At 54.1% G+C, this 27,925-nt stretch overlaps 1 protein-coding gene across 1 annotated transcript; it reads left to right on the top strand.

Moving 5' to 3' along the window:
- The first annotated feature begins 7,123 nt into the window (after window positions 1-7,123).
- Window positions 7,124-27,574, top strand: TAB1 (TGF-beta activated kinase 1 (MAP3K7) binding protein 1). Its single transcript, XM_090272407.1, has 11 exons — window positions 7,124-7,204; window positions 15,959-16,095; window positions 16,456-16,609; window positions 17,593-17,679; window positions 18,175-18,313; window positions 19,274-19,387; window positions 19,989-20,100; window positions 21,734-21,878; window positions 23,400-23,622; window positions 24,629-24,791; window positions 26,413-27,574. The coding sequence occupies exons 1-11, from the start codon at window positions 7,172-7,174 to the stop codon at window positions 26,618-26,620; spliced, it is 1,515 nt and encodes a 504-aa protein (XP_090128533.1). The 5' UTR covers window positions 7,124-7,171; the 3' UTR covers window positions 26,621-27,574.
- Window positions 27,575-27,925: the final 351 nt, after the last annotated feature.

Here is a 27,925-nt window from a genome sequence, read left to right as displayed (position 1 = left end):
GCCTTTTCAGGGATCATACAGTATTTAGCCTTTTCAGGTTGTTTTCTTTCATTAAGCAATATGCATTTAAGGTTCCTCCATGTCCTTTCATGGCTCGATGGCTCACTTCTTCTCATCTTTGATACTCCTCCAATGTCTAGCTGTACCCCAGTTGTTTATCCATCCTCCTGCTGAAGGACATCTTAGCCGCTTCAGTTTTGGCAATTATAAATAAAGCCGCTATACACATCTGTGTGCATGTTTTGTGTGGATGTTACTTTCAACTCATCTGGATCAATGCTGAGGAGCACAGTTGCTGGGTTATATGGTCAGACTATGTTTAGCTTTTTAAGAAACCAGCAAACTGTCTTCCAAATGGGCTGTACTATTTGGCATTCCCACCGGCAATGAAGGAAAATTCCCGTTGCTCCACATCCTCGCCCGCATTTGGTGGTGTCAGTGTTTGGGATTTTAGCCATTCTGATACGTGTGTAGTAAGTAGTGTCTCGTTTTTGTGAAATTGGCAGTTCCCTAAGGACATAGGATGTGGACCATCTTTTCATATTCTTATGTGCCATTTCTGCTTCAGGTTTAATTGTAAGCTTAGGTGATGCCTTCTGTTGGAAGATACCCTCCCCCATTGTATCAGACAGCCTTTGCTGTGCAACACACTATTGCAAAACTCAGTAGCTTTAAAGCAGTGCTCATGCACCTATGGGTGTTGTGGGGTTCAGCTGATTGTGACTGGGCGGGGCTGGGTGCTCTGGGCCCCATGGGTGGAGCTGCTCTGCTCTACGTCTCACACCTTCTTTGGACCATTATAGTCCAATTTAAATACCGTATTTTTCGCACTATAAGATGCACCTGACCATAAGATGCACCTAGGTTTAGAGGAGGAAAACAAGAAAAAAAAATTCTGAACCAAATGGTGTACTAAAATATTTAATAAAATATAACAGAATAATATTTCTACCATGTGACGTGAACAGCAGTCAACAGCGGTATTAAGAACCATCATCACTGTCATTAGCAAATGAGGAGAGATTTTAAGGTTCAGGGACTCTTCTAGTTTTCTGGGAACCCCAAGAACTCATCATCGCTAGTGTCAGTTTATGAAGCTCAGTTGCTCACAATCACTGATATCACTTTCTTCACTACCTTCATACTGACCAGACACCCTGAGATTCAGCAGTGAAGTGGGACATTTAAGCGTCCCCAGGGGTTTCGCGTGGGCCCACCACTTCCTCTCCTAACAGCTGTCGCCACCGCTGACAGGTCAGGTAATACACATCACCGTCTGTGATGCAATATTCACTCCATGAGACGCATAGACATTTCCTCAACTTTGGGGGGGAAAAGTGCATCTTATAGAGCGAAATACGGTATATATTTTGACAAATGTGTTTCAGTACAACTGGTTTCTTCTGCAATCCTATGTATATTATTTTATGAATTTAGCTCCATCCCAGCACTCGTCACTCTGCTCTGCCAGGGCTCGGCTCCTTGTCTGCATCCCCCTGGACTGTGAGCTCCCTAAGGGCAGGGACTGTGTTTATATTTCTATTTTTATCTTTTTATTATGAAAATTTTCAAACATATATGTAAAGGGAGAGAACAGCACCATGAACCCCATACACCCGCCACCCCAGATTACACAGACTGTCCCACTGGTTCAATCTCTCCCCTTTTGATTTTTCTCTTTGCTAAACTACTGGAGAGCAAGTCATTTCCCCTACGTATTTCATTGTGCCTCTCTAAGAAATTCAATAAGTAGTTTTTAAAGCCACGAATCACTGTTGGTTGCAGAGCTGTTTACAACAGCCCCAAGTGGAAACAAGCTTGTTAGCTAACATTTGAAAGTGAGCGTGTATCCAAAGGATGCACCCATTAAGACGATCAATGCGAAGACCACACAACAACGTGGCCAAATGCTTGTGACCAAGAAAAATCCAGAAAGGCAAAGAGCCAGGTCCTAGATGGTCTCCGCACTCTCGTTTGGCAATCAAGCCAAAAGACCTGCCTGGGTTCCTAGACAGAATGGAGAAGGCAAAAAAGGAAGGTGAGGACGAGGATGGTGAGATGACGGGCAAATGTGTTATTCTCCCTTCAGAATATTCTTCAGTGTCCTTGACGTCTTTCCAAACTGTTATCTTCCAATCAGAGTTGCTGTGGCAGCCAGCTGTGAGGCCGAACAAGGGACTGATGGAATCTGCGGGCTGCATGGGGGAGGTGGCTGGAGGCACAGAAAGCCTGCTGCAGACCTTATGACAGGGGTGGTCCTCCCTCCCCACAGCCCTTCTCAGTTCCCCGGTTGCTGACGGGCTGCAATGCTGTTTGCTCTCCTGGGGTCTGGGGCTTGGAAAGGTCGCTGCTCAACGGCAGGAAGTTATCTGATGTTCCGGGCCACGCGTGCGCTTCACAGTGCATCTGTGTGCTTCACTGTGCGTCGGGGCCCTCATCTCCCTGGGCGGCCCACCCATCTGGGTGCCGGTGATAGGCCTGGAGCTCACTCAGACCGTTTAAACTGTTTGCAAGGCCAGTAGTTGCGGTACCTTCGTTCCCCTGGCAGAAGCCTATCTTGGATTGATTGCAAACCCGTGTGACCCCGTAGGGTGTCCTGGGAAAAACAGGAACCACTTCACAGCTTGTTTCCCAGGCGTGTTATCCCCAGAGGAGAAGGGGCCTGTCCAAAGCAGTTCCTTTGCGGGGCGCTGGGAGCTCAGTGCCTTGCCAACAGGAGGCGCCAACTTAATGCTTATTCTCCCCAGTGCCCTGCTGAGCCCAGTGTCTTCTTGCTACCTTGAAAATGAGACCTGAGAAATTTTGGAAGGAGGACCCACCATAGTGTACTGTTTAGGGAGTCCAGGTGTGGAAAGATGGGTGAGAGGATCTGGAAGCCCCAAGTTGTAGACTCAGGTCCCCTCTAGTTCACTTGGGGACCTTGGGATTGCCTGTCCCCCAGCTGCCTCGTCTACCAATGGTGTCCACTCACTTCTGTCTGACTCATCAACTAATTTGACGCCACAGGTTTGCTGAGTGGCTTCCCTGGGTCTATGAGGAGAACCAGAACTGACTGCCACATTCCTGCCCCTGGGGAGGACATTGCAAACAATAACCACGTTTTTAAATGATCATAAATGACTGTGGGTGTGGGAATCATGAGGAATTTCCAGGAAGGGCTTTTGTTTTTCTAAGAGCCTTGAAAATGGAGTAGAAATTTACTAGGTAGTCACATGTGGGAACAACAGGTGCAAAGAGAGAGGCAGAAAACTGTGTGCTTGTTTGGGACACTTCCGGGCTGAGCCGTGAAGTGCCTCAGAGGGTCTGCTTCCCTCACAGGGTTGCCTTCAGCTCAGGGGTTTTTTGCCTACAACGCAGAAAACACTTCTGACACCAAACATGCAGGTTTCCCACAGCAAGCCATTCTCCAGTTCTCTGCAGACACCAGCTGGGTGCCCTGTAATTGAAACTATTTTAACACTAACTGGTGGTGGTGGCAACCAGGCTCTTCCATGGGATGGCAGGGAAAGCATTCCAGGGACCCGTATGGGAGGTGTGGTCTTTATTTGGGGGGACAGATGTCCCTGTGTCCCCTGTCCATCCATCCTGCCGTGGAAAAAGTCCAACCATGTCTTCAGCAAGGCCAAAAAAAAAAAAAAAAAAAGGCCAGTGTCTGGATCTGTTTCATATTAAAGCTTAGTCCTTTGGAGCCCATAGGCTGCCGTGGCCCCCAGCAGGACAGCACTCGAAAGAACGGGTCACAAAGGGAGAGGGAGAGGGAGAGGGAGCTGCTTTATTCGTTTGTTCTCCTGGGGTTATAATCAGGGGCTTTTTCAAAATAAACCAAACAAGTTCCCAAGCTTTCTCTGGCTTTTGATGGCTCCACCCCCTGGTTAGACTGACAGGCCTCTATGGTCAAGCACCCGCCCCTGCACCATTTTGACTTCTATTGCATGTGTGTTTTCACCCCCCTGTTCCCCCCCCCCACACACACACACAACAATCCACTACCTGAGGGTGGACAGTGCTCCTGAAGAGATTTCCTGTACTCCTAGGATTAAGTCTCCTTGGTGGCAGTCCCCTGGAGTGTGTGAATGAGTCTGTAACTGTTATAGCTTCCTGGCTAAGCAAGCAGGCTTCTGCTCCCCAATGTATTAAGCTCAATATCAATTCCCTTTGATTCCTTCCTTATTAATAATTAGCTAACTATCTACATAACATAACTACCCAGAGTCAGTACAGATCCCACAGGTTAAGGGCAGATGCCTCCCTCTTCAGACACCAGTTGCAAGTAGTAGATTCCCAGGTTACCAATACGCTGTTCAATTTGGCTACAAATCAGGGGTTCCCACGACCCTCTCCTCAGATTCCATAATATGCTATAACAGCTCAAAGAACTCAGGGAAACACTTTACTTATTATTGCCAGTTTGTTATAAAGGATACAAACAACCAGATGAAGAAGTAATAGGGTACTATCTGGAAGGGTCCACAGAGTGCAGGAGCTTCTGTCCCCACAGAGTTTGGGGTGTGCCACCCTCCCGATATGTGGATGCATTCAGTAATGTGGAAACTCTCTAAACCCCTTCATTGGGTTTTTATGGAGGTCCCATTACATAGGCACGATTAATTAAATCACTGGCCACTGGTGATTAATTCCTTCCCAGTTCCTCTCTTCTTCCCAGAGGTGGGAGTAGGGAGTGGGGGACGGAAAATGCCAACCCTCTAATCACATAGTTGGTTCCTCTGGCAAACAGCTCTCTCTCCAAAACCTGAAGTCATTTAGGGGCTTCTAGCCACCAGTAATCTCAATATAAACTGCAGGATGATGAAAGGCACTTGTGATGAATAACAAATGGTGTTCCTATCCATCTCTATAACTAGAGGAAGATAGTGAGTCAATTTCCCCTTCACCCTTCTAAGTCATCAGCTCTTCTCTAAATCAGCATTTGAACCAGGGGTTCTCAACCTGTGGATCGCGACCCCTTTGGGGGTTGAACGACCCTTTCACAGAGGTTGCCTAAGACCATCGGAAAACACACATATAATTACATACTGTTTTTGTGATTAATAACTATGCTTTAATTATGTTCAATTTGTAACAATGAAAATACATCCTGCGTATCAGATACTTACATTACGATTCATAACAGTAGCAAAATTACAGTTATGAAGTAGCAACAAAAATCATTTTATGGTTGGGGGTCCCCACAACATGAGGTACTGTATTAAAGGGTCGCGGCATCAGGAAGGTTGAGAACCACTGGTTTAAATATACTCTAGTTTTTCCCAGCCTTAAAGAAAAAAACCCTTCCTCAATCCCACGTTCCCTCCTTTTCCTCTTCCCAGTCCACCCGTTGGGAGGACCCGCCTATTCTCAAGGTCTCCATGCCCCCATTTCCCAGTTGTTCCCTGGCTCACTGCATCTGGATTTTGATCCTACCATTCTACCTGAATTGCTTGGGCAATTAGCTAAAGACAGCTACACCTAATGGACTTTCGTCAGGGATCCTCTAACTGGATCTCTCAAAAGCATCCCACAGTGTTGCCTACACCCGCCTGAGACGCTCCTCACCTTGGGTTCTGTGCTGCCTCAGCTCCACCTGCCTGTACGGCTGCGTGTTCTCTGTCACCTTTGCCAGGTTAGCCTCTGCTCTGAGCTCTAGTCCTCTCCACAAGGACTGACTTGACGTCTTTTCTTGCATATCTCAACAGCACCGCAAACTCAACCTGTCCAAACGGAACTCATAGTCATTCTCTCCTCCCTTCCCCCAAATCTAGCTGTTGTGCCAAAAATCTGAAAGAATCTTTGACACACCTCCTCCCATCACCACCCACAACCAATCCTCACTCAAGCCTTGACGATTTCATCTTCTGAATAAAGTCCATTCAGTGCCATCAGCCGGCTCAAACTATCATCTTTCACACAGAACTAGTATAACAGTCCTCGTATTAGTCTTCCTGTCCCTACTCCAATCCCCCTAAAAATCTTTTTTGTACACAGTAGTCAAAGGGATCTTTCTGCCAATGGGATCATGTCAATTGCTTGCTCAGAAGCCCACAACTTCCCTCTGTCCTCCAAACGGATAGCTCAACTCCTGCCTGGGATCCACAGGGTCACAGGCTACCCTCCCCCCTCCCTCCCCCCTCCCCTCTCCCTCCCTTCCCCTCCCCTCCCCCCTCCCCTCTCCCTCCCTTCCCCTCCCCCTCCCTCTCTTCCCCTCCCCTCTCCTTCCCTTCCCCTCCCCTCTCCTTCCCTTCCCCTCCCCCCTCCCTCCTCCCTCCCTTCCCCTCCCCTCTCCCTCCCTTCCCCTCCCCCCTCCCTCCCTCCCCTCCCCCTCCCTCCCCTCTTCCCCTCCCCTCTCCCTCCCTTCCCCTCCCCTCTCCCTCCCTTCCCCTCCCCTCTCCCTCCCTTCCCCTCCCCTCCTCCTCCTTCTCCTCCACCTCCCCTCTCCCTCCCTTCCCCTCCCCTCCCTTCCCCTCCCCTTTCTCCTACCCCTCCCCTCCCTCCCCTCCACCTCTCCTCCCCCCTCCCCCTCACTCCCCCTCCACCTCTCTTCCAGGCACAGCAGCCTTCTGTAACATGCATGCTTCTAAAACCCACAGCTCCCCTTCCTTAGGCCTCCTGCACTCGCTGTCCCCTCCACCCAGTCTGGCCTTCCCTTCTCTTCCCTGTCGCCAGTTTACACCGCACTCCCACGCCACATCCATAAACTTCTCCTAGCATTTAGTACCACTTGAAATATTTATGTATGGAAATGTCCTCCCCAGTTAAAATGTTTGCTTTTTGAGGGCCTGTCTTGCTTGCTGCTTCACCGCTAAAGGGCCAGACAAGTCACCCAATGACTACTTATTGAGTGAATGAATAATCACCCTCTGCCACGCCTGTCGTATTCATAAAGATCCCTAATCCGGAGCGTTGGGAGCCCCACTTGAAAGGCACCCAGGAGAAAGTATGCAAATAGAGACGGGCGAGGAGCCATCGCACAAGGAAGCCTGTACGTCCCGTCCAGGCGGAAGAGCGCGCCTGCGCACACGCTCCGCTACGGCCGTGTCCCACTTCGGCCGCGGGGGGGCGCTGGGTGAATGCTCCGTGGCCGCGCGGTCCTCCGGGCCGGCTTCGGGCCGCTCTAGCCGTCCCTCTTCTCGCCTGCTCCGTCGGGAGGCGGGAGCGCCTGCAGGGTCCCTCCAAGATGGCGGCGCAGAGGAGGAGCCTGCTGCAGAGTGTGAGGAACCGACCCGCTCTCCGGGCCGGGGGTTGGGAGCCCGGGGGTGGGGGGGTGCTGTCTGGTGCAGGTGCGGCTCCCTCTTCTCCTTGGGCCGCCTACCTCTCCCTGGCGGGGTGCGACCGCCGCCGGCTCCCCGCCCATTTCCCCGGACGGGGGCGCGTGCGCGCTGCCGGCCCGGCCGTCGAGGGCTCGGCTTCCAGGTCCCAGGCTCCCCGAGCGTCAGGGGCACGTCGAGGGAGAAAGAGCTCTGGAGCCGGAAGGGAGCGTGGCGCCGGGCAGCGGGGAGCGCAGGGGCGGTGAGCCCCACATGGGATGATGATAATCATAGCAGCCCTTGTGTACCGCTTACCACGCCCCAGGCTCTGTGCCGATTGCTTTATATCTGTAGCTTTAATTTTCATAACAGCCCCGTGAGATAGGCACTGTGTACAGATGAGGAAACTGAGGCACAGAGGAGCATCATTTGCCCAAGGCCACACAGCTGGCAAGCGGCCGGCAGAGTTAAAATCAGGCAGCCGCTCCTCTTAACCTCTGGCCGGCACCGAAGGAAGGACCGGAGCCCGGCAGCCTGGCTTCTGGTCCGGGCTGTGAGTCACTCGCTGGGCCTCTGTGCGCCTCGGTTTCAGTGGGAGGACTGTCCAGAGGTTCATCGCCGCCCTCAGTCTGGACCCTCATTGGTTTGTCGCTGGTGTCTTCCAGCCCCTCCGTCCTCCGGACACTCGGGCGTGTGGACGCGCACACACGTCCGCACCGGGGGCCCGTTCTGACCTGCCCGGCGAGGGTGCTCACCCCTGGGGTCCCCCCCAGGCATAGCAGTCTGTTGTCACTGGCTGCGGACTTGTCTGCCTCCTGTACTGAGCGTGAACTCTTTGAAGACGCAGACTTTCATTTCCCATGAACAATGTCACCAGCCCCTGCCACCACTAGGGGCCAGGCATTCCATGAGTGTTTGTAAAATAACGAGTAAGGCATTCGTAGCCAGGTCCAATGCTCATCACCGGCCCTCCTGCCCTTGAGGGTCTTGAAGCATCAGAATGAGGAGGTGGGGGATGACCTTGACTGCCGCCCGCTAATGGCAGGCTTGGGCTAGACTCTGAAATTATTCTTCCAGGACAGCAGCTCCCGGTTGGGGGCGCGGGTGGGAATAGATCTCTTCCCCTCCACACTTTTGGCTGCCCTCCGCCCCGTTTTTTTTTTTACACTGCTTGGCCTTTTTTTACAGCCTTGTCATTGAGCGAGCTGGGTAGCCTGGCCCTCTGCTTTGTAAGCTCCCAGAGGGCGGGCCCCTGTGTAAAAGTCCCCATTCCAGAAACACGGGCTGGGTTGCAGCCAGTGCTGGAAGCGGTGGCTGCTGTAGGCTGGCCTGGCCTGCTGAAGCCCGCGGCACTCGGGTTAGACAGAAGGCGAGCTTCGCGGCCCCGCAGTGTGCGCCCGGGTGGTGGTAGGGGCTTTGAAGGACAGGACAGGGAGCTCTAAGCACATGCGCCTTGACGCAAGGCAGAGGGATGCCGAACATGTCACAAGGCCCCTCCCACCCTAACAGTGATGAAGGCATTACAGCGCCGTGAGCGGAGCTTGTGGCCCTGCCCTCCACGGTCCTCAAGGACCAACGAGGCTTTTGCCCACGCGCGCTACATTTGCACACCGGCTTGAGAGGAGCCACGCGCCGCTTACACAATGTGTGAGGCACTTGAGTGTCAGGGTGTGGAGGGGCTGCGATGGCCTTCCTGGACCAGGCCAGTGGAGCCTTGCAGGAGGGGCTGGGGAGTCACGTGGTGCTGGAGGGGTGAGCTGGGGCCAGGGGGCGCAGCCCTTAGTGGAATGACATCCCAAGGAGTTTTCCCTTTCATCCCCAAGCTGTGTGGTACCTTCAGAGGTCTTTTGGAGCAAGGAAGAGCTTTGGAAGATAGCTTGAGGTGTTCAAAGGAGGCCCTTTGCACCGGATAAAACAGTATGAATCTTGTATGGCCTGGGGCAAGTCACCCACCTTCCTGAACCTTGGCTTCCCAAGCTGAGAGGACATCCAGAAGTGGTGTTAGTATTAACCCTTTGAGTGCCATGCGTAATTCAAAATTTAGATCAACATGAGAAAAAATTATATCGTTCTATAACCTGAGGTACAAAAACCAGAACAAAACATAAAATACGAATTATTCCATTGTTATTTACATTTATAGCCATTGAAAAAAGAGTCACTGGGAGCGACGCTGGCACTTTTGGGGAAAGTTGTTAGTGTCGCTCACAGCGACGCTGGCACTCAAAGGGTTAAGTGAGCTAACATGTTGCACTCCCAGCCTGGCATGGTCACATGGCAGCCAGGAAACTCCACTTTGAGTTCTGCTGCCAGTAAGTGCCTGGGGCTCATTCTCTCAAACATCACTGAGCACTCACGAAGTGGCAAGCACCATAGGGCACACTGTCTTCATGAAGCTTGTGTTCTAGGAAAGGAGACAGTAAATAATGAACAAATACATATGCTATGTGATATAATAATGTCTCGAACATAACATCAGGTAGTAACGTGAAGATGAGTAGTCTGGATTCACACACAGGATGGTGGAGGGGCCGTTTTAGACCAAGTGGTATGGGAAGACCTCTCAATATCTGATAAGATGAGCCCCAGGCAGGCAGCTCAGTTGATTAGAGCATCGCCCCCATATGCCAAGGTTGTGGGTTCGATCCCCAGTTAGGGCACATGTAAGAAGCAACCAAGGAATGCATAAATAAGTGGAAGAACAAAGCAATGTTTCTCTCTTTTCTCTGTAAAATCAATCAGTAAATTTAAAAAATAAAATATTTGATGAAATGAAGTGGGGGATATGGGAGGGAGTATTCCTTCCTGAGGGAACAGGTGCAAAGGCGGGAGTATCAAGGAGGCCAGTGCGGCTGGAGTGGAGGTGTTGGGGAGTGCTGGTAGCCAAGGTCCAAGGTAGCCTGCATCTTCATGTGGACTTCAGGTTCTGTTCTAAGTGTGATGTGAAACTCATTTGGTTTGGAGTAGGGGCATGATGTGATCTGATTTGTGATTGGAGAAAGCCCTTCGTTGAGAAGCGCTCGAGTGTCAAGAGTAGAAGCCTGGGACCTGCTGAGTGGTACTCAGTTGTCCAGATGTGAGATGCCAGGGGCTTGGCCAGAGCGGTGGCAAAGGAACGGTGAGAGGTGCTGGGCTCTGGCTGTATTCTGGAGGAAGAGCTGATAAGGTTTGCTGACAGATCGGATGTGGGTGCATGACGGAGGAAGAAGAGTCAAGAAAGACTGCAAGGTTTTGGCCGGAGCAAGAGCGATACCCTTTACTGAGATGGGGAGTCCCGGAGCACATTGCGGGCAGGGAGGATGAAGAGTTTGATTTTGCCTATCCTATTATTTACTAAATTGTTCTTAAAAATCAATTTGAAATAAAAAAAATTTTTAACTGAGACATATCCCGAGCAATTATAGCTATATAATCGCAGGTGCTAGCTATATATTTTTCTAACATAAAATAATTGTATACTCATGAAAATAAAAACACCCATTAGGCCGTCGTCTGCGACTGTCTCTCACGCTGGCAGGATGTGGTCCAGCTGCTCTCACACAGTCAGTGCTCCACATTATTATTTAGGAGCCTGTTAGACAGTATTTGTGATGAAAACATAGAGAACCTTTGATGAAAACCCTGGTGAGAGAGGTGGGAGCTCTAGTGTGGAGTTGGTCCCAGAGAAGTAGGGAAGGAAAAGGGGGTCATTCAGAAAGATAAAGATGGCAGCAGGCAGCGGAGTTCTAAGTGTTGTGGAGAGAAAGGGCTGCTGCCCCCAGCCTGAGTCATCTTCCTGGGGGCATTATTCTCCCTCTCTGAGCTTCCTTTTTGCCTCTAAGGAATTCGGTGCTTTCACCACAAAAACACTCGGCCTTTTCATGCTATAATTTGATATTCAAGCTGTGGCCTGAACTTGGAACTGTGCTTTGTCTACTTCTGCTTCCCAGGAGTTTGAGATGAGTCTCGTGGGGACTAGAATAAACCATTTTTATGTGATGTGCTCACATACGTATATGCAGATCTAATGCTTAAGCATATGTACGCAAGGTGATTATAATGCCCTTAACAGGTTAAATACAGTTGGATCGCTGTAGAAGCTTTTCATTCCAAAATAGGAATCTTGGAAACTCCTTCACACAATCAAGTTAAAATTAGGCTATTTGAAACAGCATTTTTTTCTTACCGTATTTTCTGTTACACTTCTTGTGAGAAATTAATTTGTTAAGCCACAAAGAGTTAAAGTGGTCCCTGCTCACGGTCGTGGGTGTTTCCTCGGCCCTGTGACAAGGCTGTGTGAGCGGGAGACGCCCCCTTCTGAGCTTCCCGGCCGGTTCCCCTCCCAGGGAGAAGCACCCCTTGCTGCTGGTGGCGGCGGGCCTGGCATTTGGGGCGTGGGAGGAAGTATGCACCAGTGCGTGCTGGGGTGGAGAGCTGGGTGGTTTGTGTAAATAGAAGATCGATGACCTTTCTGAAACTTGTTCAGAAACATGGAGGAAGGAAGCAAGAGGCTTGGGAGTCCGGTGCGTTGTCATAAGTCAGCCATGGCTGCTTGGTGTGGAAAGTCCCCTGAGGTGGAGAGAAGTGGGAGACCACAGCCTCCAGCAGCCCACTGGGCCGCCGCGGCGTGAGAATGGTATCGGGGCCACCTCTGAAATCAGGAGGGCCACGTACTCTCCCACTCCCACACAGACAGTTGTCACTGAATGTTCGAGGTGCTGGGGGGGGCTGCAGTGTAGGCAGGCCCTTCCACTGAAGGGGTGCTCAGGAGTGTCTGAGAAGTTGCCCACATGTCATGGGATCTAGACACCATCATTATTTTCCATGCTCCTGAGAAAGAAAGCACACTGCTGAGTAACTAACACACCCACTTCAGGGAGATCGAAATGTTGAAAATGTTGAAAATACACATCTTTGAGTCAGTGAGACGAGGTAGCCAATCAACAATACCAGGCTGTGGCATGAGAGGTGCCACAAAGCTAAATGTTTCAGGGCTGCTTGCAGGGCGCCCCATCTGCACCACGAGGCCCAGGGATGGATTTCTCGGGTGAGGGGCTCAGGGCTGTGGGCGGCATTTTCCCGGAGTCTGGGACACACAGTGGGGCGGTTTGATGCGTGCCGGTGTAGAACTCACCATTATACATTGGGGAGCTTTTTTGCTTTTCGGTTCTTTTTCAAACTCTGATGACATATCAAGAGAAAGACTTGGTTTGGTCCTAGCATATGTCCCCAACACCTTTCTGATTCTTGCTAATCTCTCTTTTGTTAACAGAGAGAGCAGGGATCCAGCTCTGAATCTGCTGCAGGCAGTAGGTTCAACTAGAATTCAATAACCTGGTTCTGTTTTAGGTTTTTTTATTATCTTCAAGATATGGCAAATACTGGTTTTCCGCTCGTAATACTGAAAAAGTTTACAGTCACAATGAAATCATTTGAGTAAAAGAAAATGAGGCGATTTAAAGAAAAAATATGGAGTGGATCACTTCTTGAAGATGGCGAGCAGATGGTCGAGGCTTGGGAAACACGGTCTCTGGCCCTGGTTGGGTCTGAGCAGGACCTCTGTGGGCGGGTAGGACTCGGAAAGACAGAGAGGGAGGGAGGCCTCGCCTCCCCATGGAGATAGATATATATGTATATATTTGGCAGGCAGAATTGTTTATCTGTGGTACTCGTATAAAAATAGTCTCGGCTTCTAACATTGGTTGTGTCACAGGTGCCGCTGTCACCATGGGTAATTTTTAATACGCTCTTTGAGTAATTTTTTCTCATTTCTTCTTGATGTTTATAGCAAGCAAAGTCAAATTGGCTAGGAACTTAATGTTTAGAGAGTGCCAACTTGAAATAAGCAGAGCTTTGCTCAGCAGTGCGCGTGTGTATAAATAGCGGGCTTGTTTAAAGCGTGGGCTTGTTTCTGCGGCTGCACCTCTAGACTCAGTAGCCCCTTCATCTGCGGCCCCAGCACGTCTAGGCTTTTCGGGTAGAGCAAACCTTGGGTTGAGGGGTTACTGCCGCGCTCTCTTTGGTGCAGACACCTGCCAGAAGCGGGTTAGCTTTGCACGCTTTTTGTTCTGGTCACCATTTTTCAGAAGTCATTGGCAACATTGTATAGGAGGCCTTACCTGTGCAAGATAGACAGAGGGTGAGATTTAAAACTATGTTAAGGGCGTTAATTTTTGACAAAGGTGGAAAGGTAATTTCATGGTGAAGGGATAGTCTTTTCAGCAAACAGTACTGGAACAATGGACATCCATATGCAAAAACAAAAAACCAAGAAACATCGACCTAAACCCTCTTTATACAGAGATGAACTCAAAATGGATCGCAGGCCTAAATGTGAAACTATAAAACCAAGAAGAAAGCCCAGGCGATCTCGGTGCCTTGCAGCTGGACAGAGTTCATAGACCTGACACCAAAGGCATGAGCCATGAAAGAAGAAAACAGATAAAATGGACTTCATCAAGATTGAAAGCTTCTGCTCTGCAAAAGATACTAGTAACTAAATGAAACAACAACCCACAGACTGGGGAAAACATTTGCAAATCATATGTCCAGCAGAGGACATTTATCCAAATATATACAGAGCTCTGAAAACTCAACAGTTAAGAAAACAAACAACCCAGTTTAAAAATGGACGTAAGACGTAGCTACTTCACCAGAGAAGATATGTGGCTGGCAAATAAGGACAAGAAAAGATGCTCAACCTCAGCCACAGAGAAGTGCAAATTAAAGCCACTGTGAGATACCACATCCCTCTTTCAATGTCTAAATTAAATTGAAAGGAAAAAAAGAAAGAAGACCGTGTGGTGGTGAGGACGTGGAGAGCACCTGGGACTTTTGCATGGCTGGTGGGGATGCAATATCTGGCTGTTCCTCATAAAGGTAAACAGCAGCCTCACTCCTCGTAACGTACCTTAGCGAGATGCAAAGCTGTTCCCACAAAAACCTGCCCATGAATCTTTATAGCAGCTCTTTTCATAATTGTTAAAAATTGTAAACAGCCCCGATGTCCTTCAGTGGATGAGTGGGTAAAATGCGCTCCGTCCAGGGGATGGAATACCGCCCTGCAATAAAAAGGAACAGACCGTTGATGTGGGCGAGGACTGGATGCCTCTCAAAGGCATAGCGCCGAGTGAAAGAAACCAGTCTCAGAAGGTTGTGTAGTTCAAGACCAAGGGTAAAGTGGTAGTTGCCAGGGACGGCGGGGGGAGGGGGGGGTGAGGAGTTAGTATTCAGGGGTACAGAGTCTCAGTTTGGAACGATGAAAAGAGTTACGGGATGGGTGGTGGTCATGGTCACACAACATTTGAATGTATTTAATACCACGGAAGCGTTCTCTTAAGATGGTAAATTTTTATATTATGTGTGTTTTGTCCCAATAAAAAAAAAAAAAAAGAAAGCTTATGTACTGCATAATTCACTTATGGCATTCTTATAAGGACAGTGTAGTAGTGGAGCAATGGTCAGTAGTTACCAGAGGTCTGGGAAGGGTGTGGCCACAAAGGGGCAACACCAGGTTGTGTTTGGGAAGGTGGGGGCCTGTGAAAATTTATGGGCCTGCACACCCCCAAGTTTCCTTTTTATTATATAGTGACTTAAAAATGAAAGCAAACTCCCACACCCTACAGAAATTGCTCCAGGGCGCAAAGCACAATATTGAAGCTCTAGAATATAATGCATCATTAAAACAAAATGAAAAAGAGAGAGAATAAGCCATAGAGTCACACCCTGTCGATATTAAGTAAACAGGAGGTGAAATTTGCCACAAAAGCTAGCCACGGCCTTTTATATGTCTGATTGCAAAAGCCTGTTGAAGTGGTTTTCACATCTTTTTTTCAAGATTTGCTGCTGACTTGTAAGAAGTTCTGCACAGCGCCCGTGCTTATTTAATATTTCACGGAAGCTTTCCATCCGCATCTCCTGGCAGCCGAACTTTGATTCTCCCGATTGTTTTCATTGCTCCAGTTCAACCAGGGGACAGTTGCTAGAGGAGGACAGGAAGGTGTTCAGGGGGAGGGGACGCGTGGGGTATGGGCAGGGTACTGCCGGCATTTCGTACAAGCCGGGGAGGTGGGGCGGGGACCCCGTGGGAGAGGACCCAGTGGAGCGGGGACCAGGGCGGGGACGCCCCAGTGCCAGGGGTAGTGACTGACTAGGGCAGCTTGTAAGTCAGTTTCTCATTTAGAGTCCCTTGGGAGGGGCTGGCTGCACTGCAGATGCCCTGGACCCCAGCAGGAGCAGGAATTCTGGGAGTGGGGCCTGGAAATCTGCAGTTTTGCCCAGTGCCCAAGGGGCTGGAGTCAGAGCCCCTGCAGTGAGAGGGGAGGAGCCACCAAAGAGTTCTCTACCGAGAGTTTGCTTCACTGTGTGTGTGTGTGTGTGTGTCTGTGTCTCATTCATGTTCCGTGACATCACTCACTCCTGGAGCTCACTGCTGGGCCTTGCGATTGGGAACTCTGGTCTTTTTCAGGGAACAGGTTTGTGGGCCAACAATTAAAAAAACAAAAAAAGCCAACCCTCTGCAGATGTCTGCTCATACAAGCGTCATTCTTTTTTTTATGTTACCTTTTAGTCCCCTTATAACCCCCCTCCCCCAAAGCGTCATTATTTTCCAGAAGGAGGTAGAACCCTCTGTGTGGGGCTCTGGGCCTGCCTGGTTTTTGTTGGGGAAGACAAAGAAGGCGAGGTGGGGCCTGCCCTGGAGAAGGCGACACTTCCTCATTTCCTGGTACCCTTCCCAGGAGCAGCAGCCAAGTTGGACAGACGACCTGCCACTCTGCCACCTCTCTGGGGTGGGCTCAGCCTCCAACCGAAGCTACTCTGCTGATGGCAAGGGCACCGAGAGCCACCCGCCGGAGGACAGCTGGCTGAAGTTCAGGTGAGCGCGCCGGGGGCGCTGTCTGGGCGTTGGAGGTGGGTCTGCAAGCGAGAAAAGGCTGCCGCTTTGCAACTGTCTCGCGTGGGGCTGGCCGCTGAGATGCAGCCCGTGGGAGGCGGTGTCTGCTGCTGCCCCTTCCACATCTAGGCCTCAGACCAGCCCACGACTGGCTACACTGGGGAGTGTCCCTGAAAGTCATGGCCAGGGTCAAATGATGGTCACAGTGGTCCAGGTGGGTACCTGAAGCCACAGCAGCTGTGTCTTTGGTCTCCCCGCGTTTTTCTCCCTCCACCCTGGTGCTGGCGTCATTCTTCTGTGAGCCTCTGGTCTCAGGCCGCCTCCCCCCTCTCTGTCTGTCAGGAGCGAGAACAGCTGCTTTCTGTACGGGGTCTTCAACGGCTATGACGGCAACCGGGTGACCAGCTTTGTGGCCCAGCGGCTGTCTGCAGAGCTCCTGCTGGGCCAGCTCAGCGCAGGGCACACGGAGGCCGACGTGCGTCGTGTGCTGCTGCAGGTACGGTGCTCGGGCCGGCTGGTGCCACCGCGTGGGTCAGGTCCCTCGGGAATGTGGCCCTGCAGCCGGGGCTGGTCTGCAGACCCTCCCCGCTCCTCCTCTCGTGCAGAGGACCCAGCTTTGGGAGCCTATCTCAGCAGCAGGGGCTCCCCTGCTTCCGGGGGCCCAGGAGCAGGCAGCTGGCAGCAGTCCTCACGCCTCACTGGCAGGAAAGAGTCCTGGGGAACGGGGAAGGAGGGACGGGACCTTGGACAGAGGGGTGTATGGGGGTTGCTGACTTAGGGTGCTTTAGGATGGCCCCCGTCCTTTGGGCATGGCTCAGGTGCTCCGCGTCTGGTGGCTGCCAGCCCCCGAGGCCTCACCTCCTCACTTCCGGGCGCCTGGTGCACCCTTGCCAGCTCTGCATTTCTGCTTGCTGCTGTTTCGGAGAGTTCTTCCTGGCATCTCGCTTTGGAAGCACATCTGGAGGCACTTAGTTTGGATGCGGAGGATGGATTCCTGTTCCTCGAAAACAGTGTTCTCCGCTGTTTTCCTGCCTCGGCACCTGAGGGCCGGCGCGCCCTCCCCAGCCCCAGGGCCCTATGCCAGGGGTTCTCTGCAGGCCCCCCCCCCGGGAACGGCTGCAGCGCGCTGGTGTTCAGGGGCCAGCGGGATGGAGTGAGGACACCGGCTGTCGTCGATCTGGACTTAGTTCTGAGCCAGGGGCTGAGTGCCTGGTCACCCTCAGAACAGCACTCACCTCCGCATAGAGGAGGGTACGAGGCTGCCAGCTGGCCTCGTCCCGAGCCTGTGCTCTTAGCCTCCGCGTCCTTAGCCTTACCTCCGTGGTCACTGCAGAGCCACGTGTGAGGCCCCCACCACGTGGAGACCTGCTCTTAACACAGTGTGTTGCCATTTGCTGGGGGTGTTGCAGCAACAGGTGCAGTGGTGCTTTGAACCAGCCGCTGCCTTGACCCCTGTCCCTGTCCTCTCTGTGCCTCTAGGCCTTCGACGTGGTGGAGAGGAGCTTCCTGGAGTCCATCGACGATGCTTTGGCTGAGAAGGCGAGCCTGCAGTCCCAGCTGCCAGAGGTAACCTCCTAGCCTGCTCCCCAGGAGGAGTGTGTCCGGGTCGGCTCACTAGGAGCAAGCCCCCATCTGCCATGTCACCCCCAAGCCATTGACACCACTGGGCCAGAGCAGCAGGAGTTAGGGAACAGTTCCTGACCGGGGGGGGGGACGGACGATGCGTTTAGCCTCCAAGGGGCCTCCCTGGCTGCTGCGGGCAGCTTTACCCAGGCTCAGCGTGGGGTGGGCTGAGAAGGGTGTGAGGAAGGGCCCTTTCAGGTCAATCTTCAACTTGAATCTGTCCATGGCCTTGTCACCTGCCCGCTCACTTCGCCACCAGCACTTTCAGAGCCAACAGGACAAGGGAGGTCGCTTCTGGCTTTCCTGGAGAAGCCTGCCTGGAGGTGCAGCGTCCGTCCTGGCCGGGCCCCCAGCCCCTGCTCTTTCAGGGGTGTTACGTGGGTGGTGAGGTGGCCTCCAAGGACCTGGCCTGCTCTGACCGCCAGTGGTGGCTTGTAGGGTGTCGCCCAGCACCAGCTGCCTCCTCAGTACCAGAAGATCCTCGAAAGACTCAAGGTGTTGGAGAGGGAGGTCTCGGGAGGGGCCATGGCCGTCGTGGCCGTCCTCCTCAACAACAAGCTCTACGTGGCCAACGTCGGTGAGCCGCCCGGTGGTCCCGGGGCAGGGAGGGCCGCGGGGGCCGCGGGGCGGGGGAGTCTGCGCGCTCTTCGGGGGGGTCTGCTTTCCAGGCTCGTAGGACTCCGCCTGTGAGTCTGCTGAGGCCGCTGGTGGGTCTCCCTGTTGCTCTACGAGACTGTCTCCGTTTCAGGGGGGAGTTGGAAGTACCAGCTGGGACGTGGGTGGCCTCTGGCTTTAGTCCCCAAGCTGTCCCTAACTGACTTGTGGCCTTGTGGGAGTTGCGTCCCTGTCTGGGTCACCTCAGTGGCTTCCTTTTCTGGAAGTGATTGTTGTCTGTGGAAGACCCCCTGGCATCCCACGGAGGGCGGTAAGGCGGGCTGGGTGTGGGCTGGAGGGTGAGGTCACAGGGATGTTTTGTGGGCAGAGAAGCAGCCATCTGGGACCCTGGGGCCGTACCCCCAGAGTGCCGATAGTGTAGGAGCCCTATAGAGACCACACTGATAATGGCCCTCTTCTCGTCTGCCTTTCCTTAAGATTTCATTATGAAAAAAAAGTTCAAAATGTAAAAAACAAAACAAAACGAGTGACGAGCGTATAAACCCTCGAGTGCCTATTCCCAGTGCTAACAGGCATGTCCCCGCGGCGGGTCTCATTTCGTCTGCAGCCCTTTGTCCCGCGTTGTTTTGGAGCAAACGCCAGACGCCGTGGCCTGATCGCTGTAAATATTGCAGTCCGTCTCCCTAGATAAAAGATCTCTCATTAAAATCATAATCATTTGAGGATGGCGCTGGAAAAGTTTAACCCAATTTCTTAATGTCATTAGCTCTCCCTACTGGTGACTCACCCAAGGGCCTGTTTGCTCTGCCTCTCTCGAGGATTTCCGTGTGCGAGACGCCTGCCTTGTGTCCCTCTCCCTTCTCAGCGTGGCCTTTTCCTCCCCGTGCTCAGTTCTCACTCAGCTGCTCCAACTCCGCTGCAGGTACGAACCGTGCACTCCTGTGCAAATCCACGGTGGACGGGCTGCAGGTGACCCAGCTGAACATGGACCATACCACGGAGAACGAGGATGAGCTCTTCCGCCTCTCCCAGCTGGGTGAGTGGGGACGTGGGCGGGGGGGTCAGTGGCAGGAGGGCGACCCGGGTGGCTCACCGTTGCTCTCTTCTGGTGGCCGTGCAGAGAGGGGCGTGAAGTGAGTGGGCTGTGGCCTTCGGCTTGGGACCAGCCTGCCTAAGTTTGAAGCATGGCTCTGTGGCTTACTAGTTGGTGATGTTTGGAACTTCCTGAAGTTGTCTGTGCCTCAGTTTCCCTGTCTATGTAATGAGATAATGTTAACACCCACCTCAGGGTGTGGTGAGGATTGAGAGTGAATGCATGTAAAATGCTTCTTCCAAGAGTACCTGGCATCTCACTGTTACTGGTGGAGAGAGAGGCCAACGAGGTCCTGAGATTTCGGGCACCACTGCGGCCCCTCCCCCTTCCCAGGCGGGAAGGGCTCTCAGTGAGGGGTGTTCTCATGAGGATGGGGACTGAGGACACTGGGGGCATCGCGTTAGCCGCTCTCCAAGGCACCCGGTATGGCTTCATTTCCTGTTCCGTGGGTCCCCGATGCCTTGTTTTGTGGATGTGTCTGTCCCCCTCTTTTTGTCCTTCATTATGAACAAGGTCTGGCTTGTCATGTGTTCTCCCCTGGTAGGTTTGGATGCAGGAAAGATCAAACAAGTGGGGATCATCTGTGGGCAGGAGAGCACCAGGCGCATTGGGGATTACAAGGTCAAATACGGCTACACTGACATTGAACTACTCAGGTAGGTGGCCAGCCCAGCACCACTCCCCCACACACACACCCAGCAGCTGAGGTAACTCAGAGCCCAAAGCGACTCTTCTCTCCTCCCTCCCAGAGACGTTGGTGTGGGACCAGAAGTCAGGGTCCTGTAAAGCAAGGCTTACCAGGGTCAAAGCCAAGGGGCAGCAACCACAGGGCCTCGCAGGAGAGCCGAGGTTAGCCTGAGATGCCAGTGGGGATAGGGACAGACCAAAGGCCTGTTGGTTGATGCTGTTTACGGCCAGGGCCAGGGCAGAGGTGAGACGAGCTGTAGATTTCCCTCCAAGAACACTTCCCTCTGGCTGCCACCCAGTGTTCATAGCAGCAGACGGGCAGTGAGAGTAACTGAGAGCCTTGGCTGCGCCGCCCCGTGCCGGCTCTGTACACACCTCTCTTATTTGGTCCCCGCTCAGGCCTGGGAGGTAGATACTGTTGTCACCCAAAGGGATTCCCATATGAGGAAACTGACACTGTCCGGTCACAGGGCTGGCCGTCAGCTGAGGCAGCCTGCATTCTGAGCACGTGTCCTTAAATAGGCATGTCGTGTATGTGTGTGTCTCATCGTGGCACTTAACGACACAGCCAGAGTCATGGAGGAACCATGCCAAAGACCCGCCGTCAGAGGCCAGACCTCATCATGTCTCAGAAGCGCGAGTCAGAAGTCCTTACTCACAGGTTTTAGGCAGTTGAGTTTGGAACCCTTTGTCTCTAATTTGTGGGGTTCTTTTGCTTTATTGGAAAGTACATACGTAGTTTAAAACAATTCAAGTAGTGCCAAGGATATACCATGCAAAGTATGTCTTCCTCCTGCCCCAAGCCAGGACTCCTTCCTTCCCCAGGAGCTGCTGCCCTGCCCGAAGTTCCTATGTGCGTGTGCACGTGTGTGTGTGCTCGCGCGCGCACTAATGGTTGTTTGGTGGAAGTCCCAGGGGCAGGCATCCTTTTCAAAACACCCACTAAGTGCTGGCATCCCCTTTCCAGTGTCCTGCACCTCGCTTTTTCCCTTCCGTGCCCCTTCCTCCAGTCCTGCACACCTGCGGTTGAGGCTGGCGGCGTCTGCGTAACAGCTGCTGGGGGTCCAGCGTGTGGCTGTGTCAGCACTCGCCCGCGGGCCCCACTGACGGACCCTCAGGGTGTTTCTAGACTCTTTCAGCTCCTGTTTCCAGGAACATCTTAGTTGCCTGTGTGCAGGTACACATGCAAGAGCTTCCTGACACTTGCTGGCTCTGATAGCCCCTCAGGGATGAACTTTGTGCAACAGTGTTGGTGGGGTCAGAGTCAGCTGGGTGCTTGCTTTGGGGGAGCCTGGGGGGAGTGGGCTCTAAAAAGAGAACCCCACTCTCGTACCCTCTGACCCTCGCCCTGCCACTGCCCAGGTTCTGTGGGCAGGAGATGCCATGTGGGGCGAGGATTGGGCACTTGATCTTTGCCATCCTGACCCCATCTGCCCTCAGAAGACAGGTCTGTTTTTCTGCTTTTCCTTTTTCTCTCTTTCTTTCCCTCCTGTCAGATGGGTGTTTTCTTTTAATCTGGGTAGAGTCTGCGCCTTAGCAGAATAAATGTCCCCTGGGGGCCGTGCCCAGCACAGCTCTCCCCTCCACTTTCTCTTCCCCCAGTGCCGCCAAGTCCAAGCCGATCATCGCAGAGCCCGAAATCCATGGTGCACAGTCCTTGGACGCAGTGACCGGCTTCCTGGTGCTGATTTCCGAGGGGCTGTACAAGGCCCTGGAGGCAGCCCATGGGCCTGGGCAGGCCAACCAGGTGAGCGGGGCCTCAGCGGAGCGCGGCTGGCAGCCTGCAGGGCGGCGTGCTCCCCGGGCACCCGGCCAGCCCTCCTGCTCAGCACCGAAGTGCTGAGGGACCCACGGCTCTGACTCTGAAGTGCCTTTGCCAGACACCTCTGGATTCAAAGCTGGGGAAGAAAAAGCCCAGAGCTTCTAGAACACCCATCCCACCCAAAGCTTTGCTCATTCTGGGCTTGAGGCAGTGTCAGCTCTGGGGGCCCTGAGCAAAGCCTGAAGGGCAGAGGGTGCGGGTGAGATGGCCGTGGGTTTGTGGGGAAGGTCCTGGGCCGAGGAGGAGAGCACAGAGGCGGAGGGACCTGGCGCACAGAGCGCTGGCCCTGCAGGAGCCGTGCTGGCGCGTGCCAGTCCTGCTCCGCCCTTTCTTCTCTCCCCTCTCTGCTGCAGATCATTTACAGTTTGTTCTTATCTCTCCGATGGGGATGATAATACCTGCCTGCGGGCGGCTGTGGGGGGGCGGGCAGGTGTGATTGACGTAGGGCCTCCGCAGGCGGGAGCTGCGTGCTCTTCCTGCGCCTTGGAGTACATGCGTGTCCGACAGTCGTTACCAAAGCCGTCACTTCAAGAATGATTTTGAAGGGAGGCTGCCTTTACCTGACCTCGGATTGCTGGGTTGTTCAGATAAGCTCAGGTCGCATTTCTCCTTCCGTCTGTGAGTTTTGTAGGAAGGTAACCTTTTTTGCTTTGTGTTCTCTCATTAAAAACTATGAGGGAAAATCTTTTGTGCCTAACTCTGTTGATGCCTGTGTTCGGAGTTTTTCACCTATTTTATCTTATTCCTTCTGGCAGCCTTGTCCTTAGAGGAGTAGCAGCTCACATCCAGCAAGGGAAACTGGGGCGCACAGAGTTCAGGGGCTGAGCCCATCCTGACTGGCTGCAGGTCACTTCCTGTTACCTGCCCCGGCCCCTGCCCCACTGCCTCCTACAGACTGGCCAGCCGCCATGTAGGGGGCCAGTGCGATTCTTCTCTTTTCTTTGGTCTTCACAATAGAATTATTCAGTGACTTCTGTTGGCTTCTAGAATACACTGGACTTCTCTGAGGGCAGGGACCCTGTTTTCATTCTGTATCCCTATTTTCTGACACAATTGGCATATCATACCTTTAATAAGTTTGCTCGAGAAAAGAAACCTTAAAAATTACCACAATTTATACAGGACTTCTTAGCAGTCCCCTGAGTCCCCTCATACCCATTTTGTTATTTAAGCCTCATAATCATCCAGTGCGGTGGATATTATCCCCATTTTATTGGTATGGAAGTCAACAAGAGGGATCACAAGGTCACACCTTTTCTAATGAGGAAGTTCCAGAAAGATTATCCTGAATACCTTGAAAAGCTTGGATTGCTGGTGTGGCTGGTGGGGACTTCCTTCACCTGCTTGACCAGTTATCCCTGAGTGTCCTGGTTACGCTCTAGAATCATTGCCCACAGTCCCTGGGCCTCCTTGTTTCTTAACAGATCTTTGCTCCCCTCCCTCCAGGAGATCGCTGCCATGATCGACACTGAGTTTGCCAAGCAGACTTCCCTGGATGCAGTGGCCCAGGCCGTGGTGGACCGGGTGAAGCGTATCCACAGTGACACCTTTGCCAGTGGGGGGGAGCGTGCCAAGTTCTGCTCGAGGCACGAGGACATGACCCTGCTGGTGAGGAACTTCGGCTACCCGCTGGGTGAGCTGAGCCAGCCCACAGCACCCCCTGCCCCAGGTAAGTGTGCGGTGCAGGCAGGAAGCCCCCTTGGGAGGCCATCGGGGCTGGGGGTGTGCAGAGTGGCCGAGGCACTGGGCCTCACTGCCTGGAGCAGAGGAGGGGGTGTGGGAGGCCTGGCTTCGAGCAGCCGTAAGCCGGGCGCTCTGACTCCCAGGCTCTCGGCCCACCTTTGTCTGTCTTTCCCTTTCATCTGTGAAATGAGGAAGGACCGTCTGCCCTGGCTCCCTCCTAATGAGCTGAGTACAGAGTGCTTGCAGAGATGCCAGGCCATGTGATAGGGACAGTAATGCGCACTGACTGCCCCTAGGCTTCGATAACAACCCTCAGGAAGATAGCACCCCGTTTTACAGAGAGGGAAGCTGAGGCTCAGAAGGAAGAGACTTAGGTGAGGGTAGGCGTCTGGACAGAAGGTCCGTGAAGCCGGGCTCTGTCCCTGGGCCAGGTTGGGGTGAGAGCAACGTGCTTCACTTTCTGCTTTTTGGGACCTGGAATCGCGCAGCTCGGGAGCAAGGCAGTTGTTCCTTCTGCACTCCCTCCCGCGCTGCCTAGTTCCTGGGACTGCACTGCTTTTCTCTTTTTCCAAACAAGCCTTAACTCTGAGGCGTGCCCGGGTGGATTTGTTCTCCTGTGGACAGCGGGGTTGCTGAAGTTCCTCTAGCTTGCTGTTATTGCAACCGTATTTTTGTTGGGCCAACCTCAACTAGCAGCCTGCTTATCCCCTCGGATTAAAGCGTCATCGCGGGAAGCCAGGCAGTAACCCTTTCGTCAAGCAGCTCAGCATGTCATTGTCCTCCGCTTTGAGCACCAGCAGCGGTGCTGCTGAGCTCAGGCCCCTGCGTGTCTGGGAAACCTCTGCCGCGGGACACTCTCTCTGTCCCAGGGGGCGCCAGGCTGGGTCCCCGCCTTCCCCTCAGCCCTCAGACTCCGCCCATCAGGCCCTGAAGCGGTCCTCTTCCCACCCCCCAGCCAGTCCCTGTGGCCCACCGCGCTCTTCCTCCCAAAGCCACAGGAGGACGTGTGTACCCTGTATCCGTGCCTTACTCGAGCACCCAGAGCACCAGCAAGACCAGCGTGACCCTCTCCCTCGTCATGCCCTCACAGGGCCAGCTGGTCAACGGGGCCCACAGCGCTTCCACCCTGGACGAAGCCACTCCCACCCTCACCAAGTAAGCCCTCCCCCGACCCTGGCCGGGCTCAGCCTGCCTCCTGGGGACCGCCCGTGGGATCTGGACAGAAGTGCCACGGGGCTGAGTCCTGTGGCTGACTGATCTCGGTGAGAGGCCCTGGGTCCCGTGCCTCTCAGATGCGCCATCTCCTCTCCTGGGAGACCTCCCCAGAAAGTGAGGGGCAGGACGAGGCAGCGCTGCAGGCCCCAACGCTGGCTGGAGCGGGGCCTGGGAGGGGGCAGGTCTCTGGAGGCAGAGCAGCTGAGGCCACCGCGAAGGGACAGGCAGCGGATGTTGACAGCCTGCTGGTCACATTTGCTTGTGGGTCTCCTGTATTTTCATTGAATGGGAAGGTTCCCCTCTTGTTCTCTTCACCCGTCTTGAGGTGTGTGTTGTAGGCTGCTTCCCCAGTGGCATCCGTCCTTAGGGGACATTGTTCGGCCTGTCCTGGCTTGTCAGAGGCCCTGCTCTCTGACTGAAATGTCTGATTTAGCTTCGAAGTGAGCCTCGTAGTTTTAAGCAGGGGGGAGGGGAAGAGGCAGCAGGAGGCCTGGAGCCTGAGGGTTGGAGGGGCCTCTTCCTTCCTGTGGACCTGCCCACAGGTCTGGTGTCCAGCCCACCCCCTTCACTTCTGTGGAATGTGTACCCCCCACATGCACCAGAGACCAGGATCTGGTTTCCACATTCCAGCCCTGCCCAGAATAATGGAGATGCCCCACCCGGCCCACTGGAGGCTGCAGCCAATTGGAGGGGCCACTGGGAAGGGAGTGGCATCGTTTTCCTCCGCCTGGAGGGGTTCTTTCCCTTCTCCCTGCCCCCATTCTGCTGCTGCTGCTGCTGCCACCACCACTGGGCCTGGAGGGACCTGCCATGGAGCTGAGCAAGGCATCCCAAGCACAGTTGGGGTGGCTCTCCCACCCCAGCAGGGCTGCCCAGAGGAAGCCACTAGCTGTGTCCCCAAAGGCAGAGCATGGAAGCAATAGTCCCAGACCAGGTGGCGAACCAGCCATCCTGCACCTCCAGCTCCCTGGGCCCCACACAGCCCCTTTCCTCCGCGTTGCATCTGAGCGTTAGTCAGGCCCTGCTGTGGGCTGGCCCGGGGCTGCGTGCTGGGCAGTGCTGGGAGTGTGCAGGACGGTGGGCTGGCAGGTCATTCCCAGCTGTCTGCTCTGTGACAGCAGGTGGGTGCCCAGGGAGCTCTGAGAACAGGGGGGACCCACCTCTCTAGCCGGTGAGAGGGGAATGAGAAGGAGGGAGGAAGGAAGGTTTTCTGGGAGAAGAGCCTTTGCTGGCCTGTGGTTGGGGAGTTTGGATTGGGATGGGTCCTGGGAAACTGGAATAGGTGACCTCCAGCTCAGAGCTGCTCACAGGGTAGCTACTGGCCACGCATGGTTCTTGAGCACTGGAACTGAGCGAGCCTTTATAATTCTGTTTCATTTAAATAGCCACGTGAGGCAAGAGCTTAGGAAACACATTTGACTTTTCATCTGCTCCTAAGAACATGTGGGGGGGGCGGGGACTGGCTCTTTGTTAGAGAGACCTGTGGCCCAAGGCAGGGGCCCAGCTCTGTCCCTAGGCTGGAAGCTGAGGCCCCTGACTGACTCCCCTGTCATCCTTGCAGCCAGAGCCCGACCCTGACCCTGCAGTCCACCAGCACGCACACGCAGAGCAGCAGCTCCAGCTCGGATGGGGGGCTCTTCCGCGCCCGGCCCGCCCACTCGCTCCCGCCTGGCGAGGACGGCCGTGTTGAGCCCTACGTGGACTTTGCTGAGTTCTTCCGCCTCTGGAGCGTGGACCACGGCGAGCAGAGTGTGATGACGGCCCCATAGCCCTGACCAGGGAGTATAGCCTGAGCGGGTTCTCGCAGGAGGACAAGGGGGCCCGCCGCTGGGGCAGGATGGGCTTTTTCCTGCCAGTTGCCTGTGCCACAGGGCCAGGGGGTGCCTGGTCCTCTGCTGGCACCCCTGAGCTCTCGGTGCTGTGGAGGGTGTCCTCGGAGAGAGCCATTGTGGACTGGCCCCTCCCCTGTGCCTGTGTCTGCGCAGGGAGCAGGAGGCCACTCTCCCGGGCAGCCTCAGCCAGGGCGTTGCCATTTCTCAGAACATGGTGCAAGTACAGGAGCTGGGCTGGCCTACAAGCCCCCCGTGGGGGCAGAATGTGAGGAGGCTCTCCTGTGGCCCGGCAGCTTCCCGCCACCACCCCCTGGAGGAGCCTTTGGCCAGTGCTAATGCCCCCTCACTGCTATGCAGTGGTCCCCCCTTTCGCCTCCAACCTCCAAAGTGAACCCCAGTTGACATCTGCACCTTTGAGGTCTGCACCTGACCCTGGGCTCCTTGCCTCGGCCAGCCCGGTTGTTTTCAGTGGTAAACGTTCAGGAAGACCATGGAGGCTACAGAGGGGGCAGGTCAGGGAGAAAGGAACTGGAGGTAACTGGTCCAAGAGGGTCACTGGTCCTGGAGCCCCCCAAAGAGGGTGCGCTTCCCCAGAGACAGGGGTGCAGGAGAGGCGAGTATGTGCCTGGGCCCAGCGAGGGGCCGCGCCTGCTCTCATCAGGAGGTGGAGGTCCCAGATCAGGGTGCACAGCCTCTGCTTTGCTTTTTCCTTCCTGGGGAAGGCCACAGGCTGCAGAGCCATGAAGACTAGTCATCTTTAGCACTAACGGTGGTCTCTGCCGGCTCCACAGTCGCAAACAGGTCCCCCGTCAGCTGGGCTCATGCGTGGACGAGGGAGCGGTGGAAAGCGGCGCTGAAGGGGAAGAGGCGCTCCGAGACCTGCCGCTCTGGGGTTGCGCTCAGGCTCGACATGTGCCTGCTTTTACTGACGCCTGCGGCATGAGGGAGACCGCCTCACGGTGCCGTCTGCCTTCTGTGGGCAGGGGGTTGCGTTCTGTTTCACAGGAGAAGCAGCCCAGGGGGCTCACGGCTAGCCCAAGTCACACAGTGCGGGGCGGAGCCGAACTCAGACCTTCTGCCAGGTCCTGAGTTCCCTGGGCTCTGCGGGCCCCTCCCCAGCTCCTGGCCGCCTGCCCCACGAGGCCCCAGACACAGCTCACCCCAGGGACTGGCCACCGTGTGTGGCCTCCAGTGTGCTTGGACTCTGGAACGTCAGAGGCCGTTCCCAGGCCCTGCTCGCTC

This window comes from Furipterus horrens, unplaced genomic scaffold (genome assembly GCF_987537825.1).
Source record: "Furipterus horrens unplaced genomic scaffold, mFurHor1.1.pri manual_scaffold_4, whole genome shotgun sequence".
In the NCBI taxonomy this organism is placed as follows: domain Eukaryota; kingdom Metazoa; phylum Chordata; class Mammalia; order Chiroptera; family Furipteridae; genus Furipterus; species Furipterus horrens.
This window is presented reverse-complemented; position numbering and strand designations above follow the sequence as displayed.